This window comes from Lachancea thermotolerans (genome assembly GCF_000142805.1).
Source record: "Lachancea thermotolerans CBS 6340 chromosome F complete sequence".
NCBI lineage: Eukaryota > Fungi > Ascomycota > Saccharomycetes > Saccharomycetales > Saccharomycetaceae > Lachancea > Lachancea thermotolerans.
The window spans coordinates 182,202-202,630 of record NC_013082.1 but is presented as its reverse complement, the minus strand read 5'-3'; the positions used below and the strand labels follow the sequence as shown (position 1 = coordinate 202,630).

General features: G+C 46.2%; 7 protein-coding genes across 7 annotated transcripts; 4 read left to right on the top strand and 3 right to left on the bottom strand.

Moving 5' to 3' along the window:
- Positions 1 to 506: 506 nt before the first annotated feature.
- Positions 507 to 6,437, top strand: BNI1 (formin BNI1; the record flags this gene model as incomplete). Its single annotated transcript, XM_002554268.1, has 1 exon — positions 507 to 6,437. The coding sequence occupies one exon, from the start codon at positions 507 to 509 to the stop codon at positions 6,435 to 6,437; it is 5,931 nt and encodes a 1,976-aa protein (XP_002554314.1).
- A 287-nt stretch (positions 6,438 to 6,724) lies between these two features.
- Positions 6,725 to 8,926, top strand: SEC2 (guanine nucleotide exchange factor SEC2; the record flags this gene model as incomplete). The annotated part of the gene is made up of 1 exon (XM_002554267.1): positions 6,725 to 8,926. One exon carries the CDS (start codon positions 6,725 to 6,727, stop codon positions 8,924 to 8,926), a length of 2,202 nt encoding a protein of 733 aa, XP_002554313.1.
- Positions 8,927 to 9,109: 183 nt separating this feature from the next.
- AVT2 (Avt2p) lies at positions 9,110 to 10,519 on the top strand (the record flags this gene model as incomplete). Its single annotated transcript, XM_002554266.1, has 1 exon — positions 9,110 to 10,519. One exon carries the CDS (start codon positions 9,110 to 9,112, stop codon positions 10,517 to 10,519), a length of 1,410 nt encoding a protein of 469 aa, XP_002554312.1.
- Positions 10,520 to 10,556: 37 nt separating this feature from the next.
- Positions 10,557 to 14,201, bottom strand: TOF1 (Tof1p; the record flags this gene model as incomplete). The annotated part of the gene is made up of 1 exon (XM_002554265.1): positions 10,557 to 14,201. One exon carries the CDS (start codon positions 14,199 to 14,201, stop codon positions 10,557 to 10,559), a length of 3,645 nt encoding a protein of 1,214 aa, XP_002554311.1.
- Positions 14,202 to 14,593: 392 nt separating this feature from the next.
- On the bottom strand, positions 14,594 to 15,736 carry KLTH0F02288g (S8 family peptidase; the record flags this gene model as incomplete). The annotated part of the gene is made up of 1 exon (XM_002554264.1): positions 14,594 to 15,736. One exon carries the CDS (start codon positions 15,734 to 15,736, stop codon positions 14,594 to 14,596), a length of 1,143 nt encoding a protein of 380 aa, XP_002554310.1.
- Positions 15,737 to 16,448: 712 nt separating this feature from the next.
- KLTH0F02266g (cyclin family protein) lies at positions 16,449 to 17,915 on the top strand (the record flags this gene model as incomplete). The annotated part of the gene is made up of 1 exon (XM_002554263.1): positions 16,449 to 17,915. One exon carries the CDS (start codon positions 16,449 to 16,451, stop codon positions 17,913 to 17,915), a length of 1,467 nt encoding a protein of 488 aa, XP_002554309.1.
- Positions 17,916 to 18,171: 256 nt separating this feature from the next.
- SLP1 (Slp1p) lies at positions 18,172 to 20,277 on the bottom strand (the record flags this gene model as incomplete). Its single annotated transcript, XM_002554262.1, has 1 exon — positions 18,172 to 20,277. The coding sequence occupies one exon, from the start codon at positions 20,275 to 20,277 to the stop codon at positions 18,172 to 18,174; it is 2,106 nt and encodes a 701-aa protein (XP_002554308.1).
- Positions 20,278 to 20,429: the final 152 nt, after the last annotated feature.

The following is a 20,429-nucleotide window of genomic DNA, read 5'->3' as shown; positions in this document are numbered from 1 at the left end:
TAAACCATCGGAGTAGCTTCACCAACTTTTTTAATATTTATCTAACAATTCTGAACAATTCATCCACAATTCATTGATATATCCACCGGTAATTCATTCAAAATTCTTGACACGAACATGCGCGTACTCACTAGAACCGCTGTCGCGACGGTCTGCAACACGCGGCCCGTCTTTCGTTCACCGTTCATTGCTTGTCACATTTGGCGCCGAGCGCCGGGGTTCTCGGCCACAGGCTGCGCGATTCTCGTATCTCATGACATCACCAGTTGGACTCGCACATACACAAAGTTATACTCAGCGTTTGGGAAAAGTTCCACTTCTCACTGGTTTTTAAGGACGAAGTTCAAGAGCTCGCATTGAAGGGTTTGATACCCTGTCGTTTCCTGATCCGAAGCATTCCGCAAAGCAATTGAATTTGCGCACGGCTCTGCCATCCAGTTTTGATCCTTTTTTATCAGAACTGAAACATTCAAGAGCCGACCAAGACCCCGGAAAAACAGTGCTCCATGAATCGCTCTAGCAACTCCAAGTCCTCAAAGGCACCGCACAACCGTTCGGCCAGCAGCAGCTCTGGAAATGGTGGCATTTTCTCGAACCTAAAGAGACTGACCACGGGTAGCGGGAACTCGAGTGTCAGCCACAACACGCAGAAGCTTGACATCTCGGACATCTCATCTCCTAAGAAGATCAACCTGCCGGACACCGGCGAGTTCTCGCACAAGCCCCTGAGCAAACAGTCCACGCTCAACATGGCCAGTTTGTCTGCCTACACAGACGCGGTCGGCGCCCACAACCGCTCCGCGTCAAACGCATCCGTCGGCTCGCCCACCAAATACTCGTACTCCCGCCGCGCGTCGCAGTGGTCTAACAACAACTCCGCTGTATCCGGCTCCAAACTCTCACGGCAACAAACAAACCAAAGCATGTCGTCAGCCAGCATATTCTCGCAGGGTTCGTTCTCGAACCTGTCAAAGTTCGTGGGTCCCGACGGGGCCGTGCGCCTGGAAAGGCCGCGAGACCCCAAGGAGATCGAGGAGCTCTTCGAAGAGGTGCTCTACAAGAGAAACGTTTACCAGAGTTTGCCCGCCTCGGCTCAAAGAGAGCTAAACAACTACGACCTCGAAAAAAAGTGGTTGATGGTTCGGCAAGATCTACAGTCAGAGGTCAAGAAGTTCATGAATAGCAAAAATGCCTCAAAGTCATCCACGGTTGTTGGGGGCAGCTCCTCTGCAGTCCCCGACTCTCCGTCTGCGTCAAACTTTACGAGTTCAACTTCTCCCAATGGCAGTTTCACCGGCCTGAGCCGTCCCAAAATATCTACCTCAAGTGTGAACACTTCTGAACAGTTTTATTCCTCGAACCTAGGAACCTCAAGCACGACAACTCTGTCCCAGGACCCATCTCATTTATCGCCAGACTACTATGTGCGTAAGATTATTTGCAATGATATTTCTGCAAAAAGGCTAAACGACTTATGGGTATCGCTACGTACCGAGCAGCTTGACTGGGTTCAGGGCTTTTTGGAAGCACAAGGCCAAGTTGCCATTGCTAACGTTATACTGAAGACATGCTACCGCGAATCACCCGATAATTTACTCGGTGACGAGGTACTTGATAAAGAGTTTGCATATTTCAAATGTCTCAAGACAAGTCTTAACCTTCGCGAGGGGGCGGACGAAGCCGTTATGTCAAATAGCGCAAGAATAATAGTCTCCGCTATAGTTGAAGGTCTTTTATCCCTAAGAGTGGCAACGCGGCGAGTGGCCTCGGAACTCTTGATTTCCCTTAGTCAATGGTCTTTGCCTCATGGTTTCAACCATGTCATGGACGCTCTGGATCAGGAATCCAGGTTTTGTGACAACGTCCATTTACAAGCAAGGCTGATAACACAGTCCGCCAGTAAAGATCCTAAAAAAGGCAGTTCCATAGCTCCTACCCCTGACGGCGATGGTGATCGCGTGATGAGAAAATTCGAACAGTGGATGCTTGTGGTTGAGTACACTCTGGATGGGAGGGGCAAAATGGGGTCACTCGTGGGCGCTTCAGAAGACTTCAGAACTTCTGGGGGTGAGAACGCAATCATGGAGTATGCATACCTTACTCTTTTACTCATAAACCATCTCTGTCAAACCCCGGTCGATGTAAAGCAAAGAACAGTCCTCAGGGCACGCTTGAAAAATGCAGGTCTGCCCCGCATCCTCAACAAAATGAAATTATTGAACTATGAGAAGGTTGATGAACAACTAGCACGATTTGACGACTCAACTACTGACGATTTTGATGCCCTTTACTCACAAGAGTCAACTGGCGAAGGCGTTGACATGAAGGACCCCGTTTCAATGACACAAAATCTTTGGAATCTTTGTAAAGGAACTGATGCTGAACAACATCTTACCTCCTTACTGCAGAATCTTCTTATCAGTACAGGCGAACTAGGTAGCAAAAACAAAGATGACCCCACTCAAAGAACAAAACAATTGAAATTGATTGATGCACTAGTTTCAAACGTGTCGATGGCTTCAGTTGACATGCAGTCATCTTTCAACAGTGCCATACAACGACTTTACGATGCGATGCAAACAGACGAGATCGCACGCCGAGCAATTCTAGAGAATAGAGACTGGGTCAAGCGTTACGAGGAAATCAAGGCCGATAGAGACAACCTGAAAGAAAAACTCTCTAATGCCGAAGGGGGGTTAGTGGGTCAACTTCAAGACGAAGTCAGACAGCGGGATCACATATTAGAAAAAAGTCAACGCGTTAACGCCCAGCTCCAACATGAACTTGACGAAAGTAAGAAGAAATTGATACTGGCGAAGCATGAACATGAGGTTGAGCTACGGAAAACCTTAACAGCCATGAACTCCAACTTTGAAGGTTCTCACAACATGCGTGACGAAAAAGGAAGTGAAAACCCAAGACCATTAAGACCTGAAAGGAAGCTAGCAATTCAAAAAGCACTACAAGCGAAGCTCGAGAAGACCTCGAAGGAAATCAACGTCGAATCGAAGAGGCTGGGCCTCTCTCTGGAACCAAATAAGAGGCTCAAGCTGCTTAGATCACGTATGGAAGATATTGAAAATCAGGCCAGAGAGCTTGAAATGACCAATTTTTCTGATTATCAGAAAGATGACATTAAAGAACCTGAAGTTTCTAACGAAGACGACCACAAAGCGGTTTCAGAGAGCGAAGAAAAGGCCCAACAGATTTCAGCATTGAAGCTCGAAGAGCTGCGTAAAAAACTGGCTTCCTTACAGCAAGAGAGCAACGACATATCAAAGTTCAATGTGGAGGGAAGATTCCATGAAATGTTCAGCGGCCAAAAATCATTGGCTCTAGATAGGCTGAAGAAATTGGAAACTGACTATAAAGGATTTGGGATAAATTTTGATCCTGATTCACCATTAGGCCAAGCTCTTGCTGGAAAGAGTGTTAGCAGTGATGATAAAGCTAGAACTCTTGATCCGAAAGAAGCGCTTAACATAGTCGAAGAAGTCTCCAACATACTTTCAGGTCTTGATTCTTCAAAGGCCGCGGAAAAATCAAATGAAACTCCTCTACGGACTGCGACGTCGTCCGATTCTTCTGAAGATGAAATGGACGATAAGAACGGCGACAAAATTGCCGCAGATTCTACACTGCCTACAAGCTCATTCTTGGAAAGTTTATCGCAAAAATACGGGGGTGCTCAAAACTCTCTCAGCAATAGGCACTCGTTTGCGGGCGGGGAAATCAACTACCCTGGAAGTGGCTATCATAGAAAGTCTTTCATGAACCGAGTAAAGAGAACTGGCGCCGTTCCTTACCTAGGTGAGCTTTCCGGGAAAATTGGCTCTAGTTCCTACATAAAGCCTAGCGAGGCTGAGGAAAATGTTGGTATTGGAATTATGGTTGATGAAAAACCTCTATCACGGAGAGTTCAAGAGGACGCGGCAGGTGTCTCTCAATTGGAATCAAACGAAGAAAAACCTGCCCTCTCTCATGATCTCGATAAGAATACCACTCATAGTAAACCCATAACCATTGGTGAGAATCTGGCCGCAGCCAAAACTGCCGGGAAACAGCAAGCGCATGAGGACGAGGGAACAACTGAAGGCTCTTCCACTGACAAAGACTCCCATGAGATCGCCAGTGCGACTTCGGCTCCTCCACCCCCACCCCCTCCTCCCATGGATCTGTTCGCCAAGAATGGGGCTCCTGTTAAAACGGATAACCCGGATCCTGCAGTGTCAGATACAAAGAGTGCAGCTGCTCCACCGCCACCACCACCACCACCACCCATCCCACCTATGCTTGCTTCAAGTAGCAGTGGATCAACGTCAAAAGCAGGTGCCCCACCTCCACCGCCTCCTCCTCCACCGCCGCCACCAGCACTTTTATCGCAATCATCTAACAATGGACCTCCGCCTCCGCCTCCTCCTCCACCACCTTTTGGCGCTTCTGTTTCAAGAAACAAATCTGCAACTCCATCTCCGATGCTCCCGCAATCACCATCCTTATTTGATAGGTACCCACGCCCATCTAAAAAGCTAAAGCAGTTGCACTGGGAGAAAATTGATGATGCCGAAGATTCCATCTGGAGAGATGCCAAGGCAGAAAAGTTCGCAGATGATCTTTACGAGAAAGGTGTTCTTTCGAGGCTTGAGAAGGCATTTGCTGCAAGAGAAATAAAGTCATTAGCTAGCAGAAAGAAGAAAGATTCTGACAAGCTATCCTTCCTTTCGAGAGACGTGTCGCAACAATTTGGTATTAATTTACACATGTATTCCTCTCTTTCGGTGGAAGAAGTTGTTTCCAAAATTTTGAGATGCGATCGGGACTTTCTGTCAACGCCCAGCGTCATTGATTTCCTGTCAAAGCAGGAAATTGTCGAAGTATCAAACAATTTGGCAAGAAATTTTGCGCCCTATACCATTGATTGGGAAGGTGTTTCGTCAGTTGAGAACGCTAAGCCTCCAGAAAAAGATCCCACAGAGCTGCAGAGGGCAGATAGGCTTTACCTTGAGTTGTTCGTCAATCTACAGACTTACTGGTCTTCGCGTATGCGCGCTCTGAAGGTGATCACAACGTATGAGAAAGATTACAGTGACTTGGTTCACAAGCTGAGTATGATTGACAAAGCAACCTGTTCTATTCAGCAGTCTGAGAATTTGCGCAACGTTCTTGACGTAATTTTGGCGGTCGGTAATTTCATGAATGACTCTTCAAAACAAGCTCAAGGCTTCCGGCTAGCTACGCTGCAGAGGCTCACGTTCATTAAAGATGACAAGAATAGCATGACCTTCCTCAATTACGTTGAGAAAATAATCCGAGAAACCTATCCTGAGTTCAATGATTTTCTGAAAGAATTGGAGCCTGTAGTCGCTGCAGTCAAAATATCAATCGAACAAGTTGCCCAGGACTGCAGGGAATTCTCACAAAGCGTTATAAATGTTGAACGGTCTGTGGACATCGGAAATCTCAGTGACCCTACAAAATTCCATCCTTCTGACAGGGTTCTATTGAAGGTTCTTCCTACCCTCCCAGAAGCAAGGAAGAAGGGCGACTTATTAATGGATGAGATGAAATTAACGCTTTTAGAGTTCGACAACTTGATGCGTCTATTTGGGGAAGACGCCATGGACAAGTTTGCAAGAAACTCTTTTTTCAAAAAGTTTGCTGATTTCTTGCTAGAATACAAAAAGGCTCAGGTCTATAACTTGAAGCTGGAAGAGGAAGAAAGAGCTTACGAAAGAAGAAAGAAACTCGTTGAAGACCAACTAAAAAGAACTCGCGAAAGTGAAAGTAAGAATAAGGGTACCACGGATGCAGGAGGTGATTCTGTCCGTAATGAGGTCAACGAAGATAGGGACGTGATGGATAGGCTTTTAGAGAAGTTAAAGAACGCTGGCCCAGCTAAGAGTGATCCATCTTCTGCTCGCAAACGAGCTGTAGCAAGAAAGAGACTTCTACAAGGATCTTCTTCCAATTCAACAATTTTGGACAATTTCGACATAGAGGACTCAGATGGAAAATCATTAGTTTATTCTCCTGATAATAATTCATCAGAAGTTCAGCTAAACGAGGCGGATACTTCACCAACGCCTGAACGCAGGGTCAGAGATAGCAACGCAACGTCACCCGCCAGCCATGACACCGGGTCTTCGGATTTGACTGATCGAGCTAGAAATCTATTGATTGAACTAAGAGGCCCGGAATCACCTGGGGTGAAAATGTCAGCTCAGCACCAGAGGCTATCAAAGTTAAGGGCTCGGAGGAAGAACGATAGCTCAAGCTCTGGATCTGAAAATCGCCTGAATTTCGTAGGGGCAGGTCAAGCCGAGAACTCGGATGAGCAAAATGAGCCTGAGGTGTTGAAAAGCAAACCAGAATCGGCCAATGATGATGATAATGGCGAACAATCAGACAGCAGCGATGGTGAGTTTTTAGATGCATAAAGCGGAAACAATCGCTCAATTTGGTGGGACCAGCAATGAATTCCCTCCCAAAGCAGCATATATAAGGACATGAACAATGTATATACGACAGAATTGTTTTTGGATAAGCGGAAGGCTATACTTTCGAATCCTTTACTTTCAGGAAGCCTCGTTATTTTTCTATCTTGTAGTAGAAAAATAAGCTCGTTAAAATCGGCATTGATTTTGGAGATCTTTGCAACAAAACAAAGTAATTGAGCGATCCCTTACCAAATTGCGACTGATCAACAACAGCTCCTGGAGACGTTATGACAGAGGAAGAAGAGTCTAAGAGGGTCTCGGTACAGGTGTCCTCCTTGTCAACTCAGCTTATTGAAAGTATAGACAAGCAGTCGCACCTAGAAGAACAGCTTTTGCAAGCCCGGAAGGTAATTGCAAGCCAACGAGAATCTTTACAGAACTATGAAGATTTGAGACAGCAGTTAGAGCAGGCGGAGTCCAATTTAAAATCCGAAAGGTCCCAAAACATCAAGATCCAAGAAGAGCTTCAGGCAGCGCGATCAGGCAAGTTAACAGCCGAGGGCGAAATTGACAGACTAAACAAAGAAGTTGAGGATCTCACGGCCTCACTTTTCGACGAGGCCAACAACATGGTAGCTGATGCGCGAAGAGAAACGCATAGTGTTCAAGTCAAGAATTCCAAGTTAGCTGAACAACTTCAAGAGAAAGAGACCCTTTTGGAAACCCTCGAAATACAGCTCAAAAATTTAAAGAAAGTTCTGTATAACCTTGAAGAAGAGAGTAATGATAGGCTGAAGTCAAATCAGGCATCTGTCGCTGCAGAGGACAGCGTCGCTTCCTCGTCAGAATCGGCCCTCGAAAAAACCATGAATGCATTAAACGGGACGGCTTCGCCCCCAAGCCCTGCTCTTTTTTCTCCACTGCTGAAATCTTTACGTTACGATTTGGTCCTGTACAATGAGTTTTTGAAGTTTATTGCAGCCCTTCCTCAGTGTGCTTCTATAAGAGATTCTACGTCTTACTCTAAACTGTTGAGGAGATTGATACATGATGAGATTCAGCCTGTGCTTCGCCTGGATAATGCAAGCGGTATTGGGTGGTACTTGAGGCGCAATCTTATGAGTTTAATGATTGATGGATCGATTGTTGTTGAGCCAGTCAGTGGTATAAACGAGACGTACAGAGTGGGGCACATGTCCTCTCAAGTTGAAGCGGTACCACAGTTTCAGGGACCAGAACAGCAGTCGCGGCCCCATCTTTATAACTACCCGGCAGATTCCCCTCCTGTAGCAATCGAGAGCCCTTGTTCCTTCTGCTCCGAGAGTAGAAATGATATTTTAGAACATGGCAGGCTTTATGTCTTGAAAACACTACAGAAAATGGAAAATGGTATCACTGAAACAAGTTCCCAATTTCCCCTCTGCCACTATTGTTTGCTAAAGGTTCGACAAACTTGCGAAATTTTTGCATTTCTCAGGTCACTAAAGAGTGGTGCTTGGCATTTAGAAGCTGTAACTATTTCCAAAACCAATAACGCCTTTTCGGTCCAAACCAATTCAGTCTCAAATTCCCCAACCCTTGAAAGCCCTCCTGATAAAATGAAACCCGACAGAAAGTCCAAACGAATGAGTTTTATGGCAGGCTTGTCCAAGACATTACCTCTCAAGACAAGTTATACTGTCGAGAGTGCTTCACCTTGTCCTGAACAAATTACTACGCCAACAACAAACATTCAGCGGGCATGGGCACAGCTCTGTAAATTACGTTCTTCGTTACACTGGGCTCATATAGGTATTTGGACCCTGGAAGATGTTGTTGAGACAAAAGTAGGGCCTGTTGTTGCGGTCGATCGACCCGGTAACGACTCCATAGTTGGAGACGGCCTTGTTCCGGAACTTGGCCAAGAAGCGCGCGAGTCTTTTAGTCTTCATAACGAGGAAGAGGTAGACAACGAAGAAGGATTTGACTTCGAAAAAATGAACAGTACATTAGAGAGCGCGGGGTTGGAGGGTAAGGAGACTTCTCAGACTACACAAACAAGCTCTGGAAATCCCACCACATTGGACCCCAGGACGTCGGAGGGTGGCGACGCTGGAGCAAAAATCGGCGCTTCCTTTGTTCAAACAATCGCAGACTCCGATACTGGCGCATCATCCCCAATACAAGAAAGCCAAACAAAGACAGCAAGAACCGTGGAAAAAAAGGCAGCTGTTCCTGGTTCTATTGACCTAGATGAGCAAAATTACGCCCAAAATGTCGAAGCTCCAGCAAGGATGGTTAAAAGTCGAACAAGTGAGGCCCCCAATGGCGAAGGAACTGCTGAAAACATTATTGAACTTGTGGCTGAAAGCGATACTAAAAAAATAACTGGAAAAGCTCCAGAATCAGCCAGCTCTGATCATGCAAAATCGCGTAGCGAACTCCCATCTCAAAGTGCTACCGATGATGAAGAAGCTGGCTTTGATGATGCTCGTAGCACGTTTTCTTGAGCTCGATTTTGTATCGGGCGTGATAACGACTCAGATTTCGTCTGATGTGACCGATGATAGTCCAATCTAAAGTCCAAACACAATCATTTAGGTTGGTGTTTCAGTTGCTTAATCACAGAACCATAACAATATATCTCTTGTCATTGTTGAATTTGATGGAGGCATTGGCTTTGGTCCCAATTGATGTCAAAAGATCCATTCAATGAGCCTTTTATACAAGGGCGAGGTTCGCACGACCAGAGGGGACCCTTGGGCGATAATTTTGAGCTTTCCAGCTTTGACCGTAGCACTGAAGTGAGGCCCGAGAGACTTAGTGTGGACAGCGAAGATAGATTTACCAGCACATTCCTACATGAACAGAGATCAAAATCAAACATTCTTATGGCGTTCATGAATATGGCCAACAGTATCCTTGGGGCAGGAATCATAGGTCAACCGTTTGCTGTCAAAAATTGCGGGCTTCTAGGAGGCGTGTTGGCAATAGTGCTGCTCTCTCTTCTAGTCGACTGGACGATACGTCTCATTGTTGTGAATCTGAGAATATCGGGAAAGACCACCTATCAGGACTCAGTCGAGTTGGCTATGGGAAGAAAGGGAAAACTACTTATTCTGCTATCAAATGGTTTGTTTGCATTTGGAGGGTGCATCGGGTTTTGTATTATCATAGGAGATACCATACCACACGTTTTGCGGGCCTTTTTTTCTGGCCACGACAACCTCTTCCATCGAAACATTGTGATAGTTGTTGTAACTTGTCTCATTTCCTTCCCACTCTCCCTCAACAGGGACATTTCGAAACTTTCGAAAGCTTCCATGTTGGCACTCGCCAGCATGGTAGTTATCGTTGTTATTGTGGTGATCAAAGGGCCAGGGACAGATTCTGCGTATAAAGGAAGCTTTAATTCTAGTAACCTTTTGATCACGCCAAGAATATTCCAGGGCCTTTCAGTGATTTCTTTTGCGCTAGTTTGTCATCACAATACAAGCTTCATTTACTTTTCTTTGAAAACGCCTAGTTTAAAAAGGTTCGACAGGTTGACACACTTCAGTTGCTTTATCGCAATGATTTTTTGTTTTTTAATGGGCTTCACTGGCTTTTTGGTTTTCAAAGACAAAACCAAAGGTAACATTCTCAACAACTTTCCTGGGAATGACAACGCTGTGAACGTAGCAAGATTCTGTTTTGGATTCAATATGCTCACGACTTTTCCCTTGGAAATTTTTGTGTTGAGGGATGTCATAAAAGATCTGATGTTTTTCAATTCTGAGCCCAAGAGCCAACCGCGAGTACTGAGTTTGAAACTGCATGTCATCATAAGCACCGCGCTTGTGTTTGGTACGATGGCTATATCTCTGACAACCTGCAACCTTGGTGCGTTGTTTGAGTTAATTGGCGCCACGACAGCATCTTTAATGGCTTACATACTTCCTCCGTGGGTAAATTTGAAGCTTGTTGGGGGAAACTTGAAATGGCGGGATAGAATACCTCACTACGTGTGTATAGGTTTCGGGTTTGCTATTATGTTGATTAGTAGTACCCAGACAATTATTAGCTACATAAATGGTGGAGACCAAAAGCACTGTGAAACATAGGCACCTTTTGAGGTGCGTTCGCAGAATCCTTAAAACACTATTCGTCATCATCCTCAAACATGACTCTCTGTCTTTTTCGAGTTTGAGCAGGGGTTTTGGACACCTCCTCATCATCCTTGTCGCTAGCGTCTGATAAAAGAGGATGATTTGAGAGAGGCTGGATTACTTCAGAACCAGTTGGTGAGGAACCATGCAGATGTTTCTGTTGATTGGCAAGCAACCGCGGCACTTCTCTATCATGAAGGTCATTATTAATTTTTCCAGAAACTGTTTGAGGAGCTTCTAAGCCCTCCGACCGCTTGAGACCCTCCAAGCTTGGAATAGGGCCACCAAACAATGAGGAATAGTCATTAGTAGTCAAGCCGCCGTTCTTGATCCTTTCATTGCTAAAAACTGAAAATAAAGCGAACTTATCTGGAGGTAACAGCCCTCCGTGCTTGTCGAGTAAAAATCTCATGTACATTTCGTTTTCGTAGAATATGGAGTGCATACTCTCATCACTTGAGTCGTCTGAATCACTGATGTACTCTGCGCTGGTTATATTTTGGCGCTTGTTGGAGGGCTCTGAGTTAGTGCTTGGCTCTCTTTCCGATTTCCGGGGATTGGAGTTTTGTTTATTGGTTTTAGGCTTAGCGTTATCTTTCCGAGTAGCTTTCTTACGCTTTTTGAGTGCAACACCTCTCGTTGAATGCAAATTGTTGGTTAATGCGTCTGACTCTAAAGCCTTGAAATATTGGTCCTGATTGCCAGTGTCGTCTTGTTCAGCTTCAGTTTGGATACCGTCGTTAGTAAAATAGTAGCTGTCATCTTCAGCACCTTGTGTATTAGGCCTAGTAAGGTAAGAAGATGATGGCAGGCCATTCGGAGTATCGAACGCATTGGTTAGGTATTTCACCAGAAGAGTGATTGACGACTCTATCTCAGGGATTGGTGTAGAAGGAATTAACACGCATTTGCCCTTGACACTCTGTGGTACCTCGTAACCGCAGAGCTGTAATAAAGCTCTAAAATCAGGATCGCGGTAAGTTGATCTCTTAACAAAAGCGTCTTCTGGCTCAAAAAATTCCTTTGAGGTGTGCCCAAATTCATCTCCCCTCGAGACTTCATTTAATAACCAGCTTTTCAGAACATTGCATGTCCTTGTGAGGGCTTGTTTGAGGGCCTCCACGCATTCCCGTTTCTCATTGTCTATCAGCGAAGAAACCAATACCCCGAACTTGAAATCTAGGAGAGCACTGGCACTAAGGCCAATGAGCTCTTCAGCCTCAATGAATTTACTTGACGGTAGTACGATTTGATTTTGGTTTGCCATCAACTTTTCGCCGTATTTCTGGTAATGGCCAGCTTCTCTGTCATGAATCGTAGGGAAGAGAATGCTAACAAACCAAGATGGAGAGGCTTTTAGTCTTTCCTTGAACCTAGCCATATAAAAATCCGCAAACTTTACTACGTGCTTTCTTGATCTAGACGCCATTGACAGCCCAGTCGGTCCCAAAAGATCTTTGAGTAGAATCATGAAATCAATTCGGTATAACAAAGACTCTTCTTTTACTCCGGCAAATACACGATATAGGAACTGAATAGCCTTTTTAATGTCCCCGTCTTCCAAATCTCTGAATCTTTGGAGGAAGGATATGTATGTCTTAACCGTAGTTTCCACAGAAAAAGCTCTTTGAACTTTGTTATAATCTAAGCTGGCTTTGCGAAAGCGTTGCTCCATTATTTCAAGCGCCTCTTCAATCTCGATACCCTCCTCCTCTGCTATTCTCTCAGCTTCAATTAAACTAAAAGTGCCGTCTCTGCCTTTTGCGTTTTTGTTTGATTCCTGGGGTTCTTTACTTTCAATACTGTCTGACTCAAGCATTCTGAGGAGCGTATGAACAAGCGAAACACAACTTCTGATATATGAAGTTGAGTGGTTACTAGCAGTTCGTGGCAGACTGGATAAAAGCTTTATACGCTCTTCTTGAAGAATTTGGCCCTTGACGTACTGTGCAATATCTTCATCTTCTGGGCCCATAGTGGCCAGCGTCGACATTATCTCGTTGAATGCTATCATTCCTGCGTGCACAACGGCCCAAACTTTTTGTTCAACAGCCTTCCGGAGAATCTGGCTAACTAATATGCACGCTGTATCACGAAGCGCAAACATCACAGGCTGGAAGTTTAATTTGGGATCACTCTGCTTTGCAAGTCTTTGGTACTTCAAAAACCAGGAATAGAAAAGCAGATATTGAATCTGGTGAACCACGACCATTTTGTCTTCCTCGGTAGTAAAATAATCGGTAACACTCCGCAAGAGGGAGTTGAAGCCAACTTCAATAAAATCATCGACAAACTCTTTCAGCACCAAAGCGGTAGCGTTATCCCAATATCTAGCTTCCTCGTTGAAGTTCAAAAAGTTGCTGGCCAGTCCCTCGACGTGTTCATCTTTCATAACACTTCTCTTATTCCATTTCTTTCGGGAGTCCATTTTCTGTAAAGCGAAGTCGCCATCCAGAATATTCTGGCCTCCAGACACTGTGAGCCTTTGATGCTCCGATGTCTGGATCGACAAAAGACTTCCAAATCGCGAGTGTCTCGTTGAGGTGTTCCTGACCACTGTTTTTTTCATTTCACGTTCTTTTTTTAGCAACCTTGAGAGTTCACTGCCGACCTGGGTTTGACCAAGCCCTTCATTTTTCTGATTTGGTTTACTTGAAGTTTTGCCGCCAGCTGGGAAAAAAGTGGAATGAGAGGCGTTTTTTATAAGAAAGAATATGAGCTCCAAAAGGGGAACGTTTATGAATGCAGCGTCAAACTCCTGGTTGATGGAGCTAGAAAGGGTCAGTAAGAATTTGAAAACTTTATTTGTCTGAAATGCTCCAACAACGGCAGAAAGAGAAATGTCATCCCTCGAGACGCTGGGTGGAAGCATGTCCGTGGAATTGATACCTTTTGACAAAGATTTCTTGCTGCTGATAGTCAGGTCGCTAGGTTCAATAGCGACAATGTTTCTAAAAAAATTAAGAACTAGTCTTAACACAACGTTATCCTTAGGAGTTCGGAGCCGTTTTTCAGTTTTTATGACTTCAACAGCGAGTCTAATGGCGGATCTTAGAACACGTCCGTTTTCGACGCTGAGTATCGCCTTTTTGTACTTCACCTGGCTCTTTTTCAGTTCTGAGTAGTGTGCGACTTGGTTTTGAGTGGACTGGTCTGTCAGTATAAGGGGCCAAGTCATCAAGACCATGAGCTGTAGAGCATTTAACGCAATCTTGTGATGGTAACTTTTGTTTCCCAAATAGTCCTCGGGCGTTCCACCTTTTTTCTTGGCCTTTTTAATGGCATCGCAATGGGCTTTATCCCAATTGATTAATATCGGAAGCAAGTCTTCAGTTAAAATGTTGTATTGTGCAGCGGCAGCGGCAACGTCCCATCTCGACTGCTTGTCATCCACTAACTTGAACCATCTCTTCAGGTCCTTCAAGCACGCTAGACAGTCATCTCCAATAACATAAGGTGGTGGATCCACCTCAGAACTGTGATCTGGTCCACCGATCGCCGTTGCCAGCAGCGCTATTCTGGCTTTCAAAATCTGAGAGGAGTTGTCCACAACAGGCTGTCCATCTTCAGCAGATCTTTGAGGGCTTCCGAATTCTCCTGTTGCCTCCGGTATTTGCGAGCTACCTAATGTCGACATCAGACGCTAGTGGTGCATGAGCAGAGGATCTGCAGAGATGGGCTATTAGGGCGCGAATTTGTCTCAGCTTACGCGTTTTTATCAACAGCATCAAGCTGCGTATATGATGATACAATCCCTCTTGAGTCGAGTGCATTCATCGATGAGCTGAACTGAGCGCGAATCAGTCCTAACAATCACGCTGGCTAGTGGCGGATGTATTCCTACGTCTCTTCTATAGTCCAAGTCTTTGATTTTCTGTGTTTTCTAGCTAAGTACTTTGATGAAGTCGTTATAGCGACCTCTATTTCTAGACAACTAAACTGAGAATAAGAGGTTTCGGGCCGGCTTTTGGAAAGAACTTATATCAGCAGCATTTGGTTTATTGTAAAGCTATACTGCGCAGGCGCTCGCTACAAGTTTTGAAGGATCGCGTTTCTGGTTTCGGGGGATCTCTGCTGCAAGTTAGGAATAACATTCGGCAAGCTGAGCAGCTTGATTTTGTTGACCGCATCCATTCCGTAGTGGCCTATGCTCATATAGTAGGCAACGAGGCCAGAAGCTACTCCTGCACTGATAGAAGTGCCACTTAAATGGTGCTCTGAGGAATGATCCAGTCCCAGCGTAGCGACGTCGACGCCTGCGGTAAAAAGGTCAACACACTCTGCGAAGTTCGTGAACGGAGCAAGCGCGTCATTTCTAGCAACGTCAATCGAGCCGATTGTCAAGGCTCCGTATGCGCCCGCGGGGCTTACACTGCAAGCGGAACGGTTCTCATTTCCAGCAGCAACGACCACGGGGATTGACAGGTCCCTCACCACTGCCTCCACCGCCGAGTTCAAAATCGTGTTTCTGGGCATTTCCAAGGGGATTGTAATTAGAGAAGGCCTCTTTGTCACAGCTGCGAGCTTTGAAGCGTGCTCCAAAGCGCGGAGCACGCCGATAAGGCTTGCGTGTCCCGTGGAGTTTGCAACGCGGACGTCAAAAAGATTGCACTTCTTGGCGACCCCGAACACAGAGGACCCAATCACGCCTGCGACCGCTGTTCCGTGGCCGTGGGGATCCCCAGTCGCAACCGGGTCGGAGCTGAAGTCGGCCGCCTTCTGAACGCGGCCCTCAAACGCCGGGTGCGTTCCGTCGATTCCAGTGTCCAATAGATACACATCGACTCCGTTACCCGCGTTAGAGTGGTAGATGTACGCGCCGTTGTCGCTGCCGTTGCCTCCGCGGAGCGACGACTTCTGCGACAGCCGGGCCAAGTGGTTGGGCGCATGTTGCTGCACCATGTATTCCGCCACGCCGAGCGGGCGGTCCATCGACATCGCCACGATCTGCCCGCTGCGGTAGAAGTCCTCGAGTAGCTGCTGTGGAAACTCACCGTAGATGGCACGGAACGAGTTCCCAAGCGTAATCGCGCCCACACCTCCGCCGGCGACCGTCGCTGCGTATTGCTCGCCGAGCACCTCCTCCACGCTCGCTGTGTCCCCTAGTTCCGCTACAAAGCGCACCGCGCCTGCAGCCCGCAGCCCGAACAGTGCTGCCATAAAGAGTCGCATTTTCACTAATATTATTAAAACTCAAGTTCAAGCTCGAATACTCTGCAATGGTCAATGCTCTGCTAGGAGGTGTACCCACATCCTATGATTCTGCTTGTTACAACACAAACCCATTTATACCTATCCACCGTCGCCGTGTCCCAACTGGCGCTCTTCTCTGGCACTGACGCTGGTCAGCGACGCATATGTATAAAGTGATATTTAATGTGCCAAGTCTCATTTACGGTCATGCATCACCACCAACACCTCTACTAGCACCGCTACCGACCCCCGCTCCGGTACTGTCGCACTTACGGGGACCTGAGTGGTATGTCTACTGAACTGTATGGCCCTTTACCTCTTTGGGAGAATCACTTTAGTAGTCTTTATACCTTTTGGGTAATGACTCCACGCGTAAACGCGATTTCGACTCGAAAAAAACGAAAAAGCTGAAAAAAGCTGAAAAAAGCTGCAGATTTACCGCTTTTAGATTTAATACACGGTCGACTTCCAGGGAATGTGCAGTCGAGTGGGGTTGCTCGAGGCAGCGGAGCGGTGTATCGCGGTTTAAGCGATTTAGAGGTAGAGCTCTTCTTGGACGGATTGGTAGCTCTTTCAGTATATAATTTAGGCAGAATTTTGACAGGGTGCACAGTGTGGTAGAGAAGGAGCGAACCGATCCACTTGACCTGTGCGACAATCGTAGCTGGGCTATAGTCGCAAGCAGTACAGCATGAACGGTGTAGAGGAACGGGCAAGGCGCGCAAAGATCCTGGCACAACTGGAAAGCCAGGCGTGCGAGCACAGCTTGGAAGACTACCGGGCCGACGTGCAGGGTTACCTGTGGGATCTGGAATTCCAGAACAGAGCAGACCCGACGATGATTGAGTCGCAACCGGAGCTGGAATGGTACATGAGACCGTACCTCATCGACTTCTTGATAGAGTTGCACGGGTACTTTCGGCTGCGGCCTGAGACGCTGTTCCTGGCGTGCTCGATCGCGGACCGGTACCTGTCGAAGCGGATGGTGTACAAGAAGCACTATCAGCTGGTGATGACGACGGCATTGTGGATCGCGGCCAAGTACGAGGACAAGAAGTCGAGGACGCCGCTGGTCAGAGAGCTAGTCGCTCTTTGCCGTGACGCCTACGACTCGACGATGTTCGCGCAGATGGAACTTCACATGCTGAGTACCCTGGGCTGGAACGTGGGCTCTGTGGCCTCGGTGTACGGCAGTTTGTCCTTGTTTCTCGGCATGGACATTTTCTCAGGCTCTCCCGCGGGGCAGGCTGGGGTCGCGGTGCTGAGCGACCTGGCTGGTTTCCTCGCAGAGCTGTCCATGTACGAGAAGGACTATATGTACTTCTCTACAGCCGTGCAAGCTTTGTCAGCGGTGCTGGTCGCCTCCAAGGTGCTCAACAACACCGCGATGGCAGATTTCATCTACTGCTCGTTGGCGCACCAGCAGGGCCCTGTACGTTGCGGTACCCTCTGCGCACACTCACCCAAGGAGCAGCTGCCTTTGCTGCGACTGGACGAGCAAACACTCGAAGACATCAGGCAGTGCAGCCTCCTATTTGTGAACGACCTTTACAAGACCAAAACTCTGAACAAACCGCTCCCTGCTGCGCTACTTCATAAGTACAGCAGGTCTTCATTTGAGCCCTTCCTAGAAAGGTTCACCTCATGTAACATGAACTCTTTCATCACACTGACCCAGTTGACGCAAGCCGTCGGGTCAAGCGATCAAACACTGTTACGGCAAAGCACCCGAAGCCTAACAGACATCTGCATTGGCCTTTTGATACCCCCTACAACTGCCGATGTAGCTAATAGCCGCCTGGCTCTGCATACGTTTGATGGCTCTACCCCCTGTGGCGACGAAAACGCAGGAAGAGCCGTCTTTCGAAGATCCTCCTCCGCTTGCAACACGCTAGGAGTTCCCTCTGCGCCCCAGTTGTCAATGCAGACGCTGGACGTTCGTTGTTCATCTCCAGCGGCTTCTACCGTCTCTGCCAACTCGGTATTCAGTAGTGGCCAGTCCACTTTATCACAGTCTTCTGCTAGCTCTCCCATGCTCTTGACGAGCCGCAAGCAGTTTCCAATCAGAATGAACTCGTTTTCGTCCGTGTACAGCCACCATCCGAACCAAAGGGTTTTAACGAGATTCGACAGCACTGAGAGTACTATGGCAGAATGATGCTCGATCTCTGCCAAGAACGCTCCCGCATTTAGCTATGATTTTTCAAACAGCGCGATGGCGTCCACACGCATTGCTGTTCTGTATTTCTTAGTGTTTAAGACTTTAAAGTACTTTTTAACAACATAAATGACACATCCATAATGCAACAATATGAAACTAATTACGGCTTCGTTTTCAAAACATGAGAATAGAATTCAATATATCACATTAATTATTACATCAGTAAATCGGTCTTCGCTAAGCGCTCATTAGGTTACCGGCTCGAGCCTTCTGACAGGGCCTCGTCAATATCTATATCCTCTTCCTCAAGGCTAGTAGTGGGTTTTCGGTAAGAAAGTACGTTTCCATCCATTTCATGAGCAACTTTGGTCGCGAATTCGTCGTACAATGAAGCAGATGATGTTGAAGCAGAAACGTCTGATTTCTCATCGTTTTCTGAGTAGTCCCGCGAAGTGCAGAAAACTAATGACCTTCTATCGTCGGTGCTTTTACCTGCCCTTCGCAGGAAGTTATCTTTGAATTTCTTAAGTGGCGGTGAATTCAAGTACCATCCATCGTCTTCCATATACTCATCAATGTATGCCTCTTTGGTTAGTAGCACATATACAAGGAGGATCACAAATGCGAAAAGCATGGTGTAAGACAATCGGCGCTGAAAAATTGCATCTTTTTTCATGCTCTCTAACCTATGGAAGGTTTCAGATGTGAACTGGTCATTTGCAAGCTTTTGCTCCTCCAGTAACTTGATCGAAGATTCCCGGAGCTGCTGTGTGAAGAAGTTGATATCGCCTAGGTTAGAGACTATGGTTTGGTTGAACGCTTGGACCAAGGACTGGAATTTTTTTGCTTGGTTTCTTTCAAGGCTAGCGAAAGCTTTCGAAAGTAACATACTTTGCTCCTCGATGTACCTCAAAGACAACGTAGAATTGCTTTCCAGAAGAGTCAATCTTTTCATAATTGTTTTAAAGATTGATTCTTCAGTAGAGGAAGAAGGTGCCGAGGTTGATATATCTAGCTGAGGCTGATGAATCTTTGTGTCGCACACACTCTGATTGATGTCCTTGAGAAACTGGTCAAATTTTAAATGCGGCAAAACGGCTGGACACTGTGTGCTCAAGAAATCCAACTTTGACAATATACTAACGTTATCCGCCTGCGGAAATTGTGGAAACTGACACTCGCGTAACATAGATTCGCTCAAATTATGAGGCGCAAGTTTCTCTTGACGGCATTCTTTCAGCTGGCCCTCGGGACTGGCTTGTTCCACGGCATCTTCTGAGTACAAAGAATTTGATTCGTCCAGCTTGAAATCATCCATCATTGTTTTACCGTGTACTCTAATAACAGAAATTGGGCAATAGAACTCGTTACCGTGGTGAGCAAGAACCTCGACACGTAAATATCTAGCCCAAATAAGAGGATTTGAAATTCCAAATTTTTGCAGATTGCGGGTGTTAGCGGCATCGAACTCTCCCAAAACCTTCCAACCATTTTTGGGGGGATAGCTGTTTGAGACTGAGAAACGCACTTTACTGAAGGTTGACGAAAAGAATTCATAATTTGCCATAACTATCTCCTCCACCAGAATATCTTGGCACAGCTCAATTACCACAAATTTGTTTGAAGCAGAGCATGGCGTCAGCAAATACTTGTCCTTGTTTTCGTGTAATACGGCATTCGCGCCCGATGCCTCGGAATTCGTTTTCACTATAGTGGCCGCACAATCTAAAGACGCGTAATTGAATTTGTCTTTATAAAGCTTTCCTTCGGGTTCCTCATTCAAGTCCTGCTTCGATGACGTAAAGAGACCAACATCTATCTCGAAGTCGTCTCCCATTGCTTCGCCTTTGTAAACCGACGAATCTACCGGCCTATTTACCCTTGCGGGAGGCTTTGCCTTCTGCAGGGATTCTTCACCTAGTTTCTCTTTTTTCCACTCATCAAAGGATAAAAACGTAGTATCTGTCTCGTTGAAATCGGACTCTTGTGCTTCAGCTATGGCAACCAATGAACTCTTCGTCCCTTGTAATGAACGGGATGCGCTTCCTGATTCATCAGGAGGGGAGTATGCGCTATTTTCAATGTAGGTATCTTTGTCAAGTGAACTTGAAGTTTGGGTAAAGTTCCCTGAGCTGGTTACACTGACTGTGCTCACACTGTGCTGATCATATTGTGTTTGAGGTACCTCCGCGCTGCTTTGCTGCGTTGTTGAAGTGCCGCGACTTTCCTTTGAAAGAAATGACGATAATTCTGACTGGCCAGCGGAAGAACTTGTCGAAATTTCCTGTGGCTCGCTAGTGAAGCATGCTGAAGCTCTAAATAAGACTAGTAAGTGTAATATTCGACCAATGACTACCATATGAGAGCTCACCGGTGAACGTTAAAGGCAAGTAGGATTTGTTCTTTCAAGTTGTTGAATACCGCTACTTTCGAGTTTTGAAACTGAGATTTAATATCACGTGCCTTGATCTCTGTAATGATCTGACTCAAGGCTTGTTATTATGTGCATGA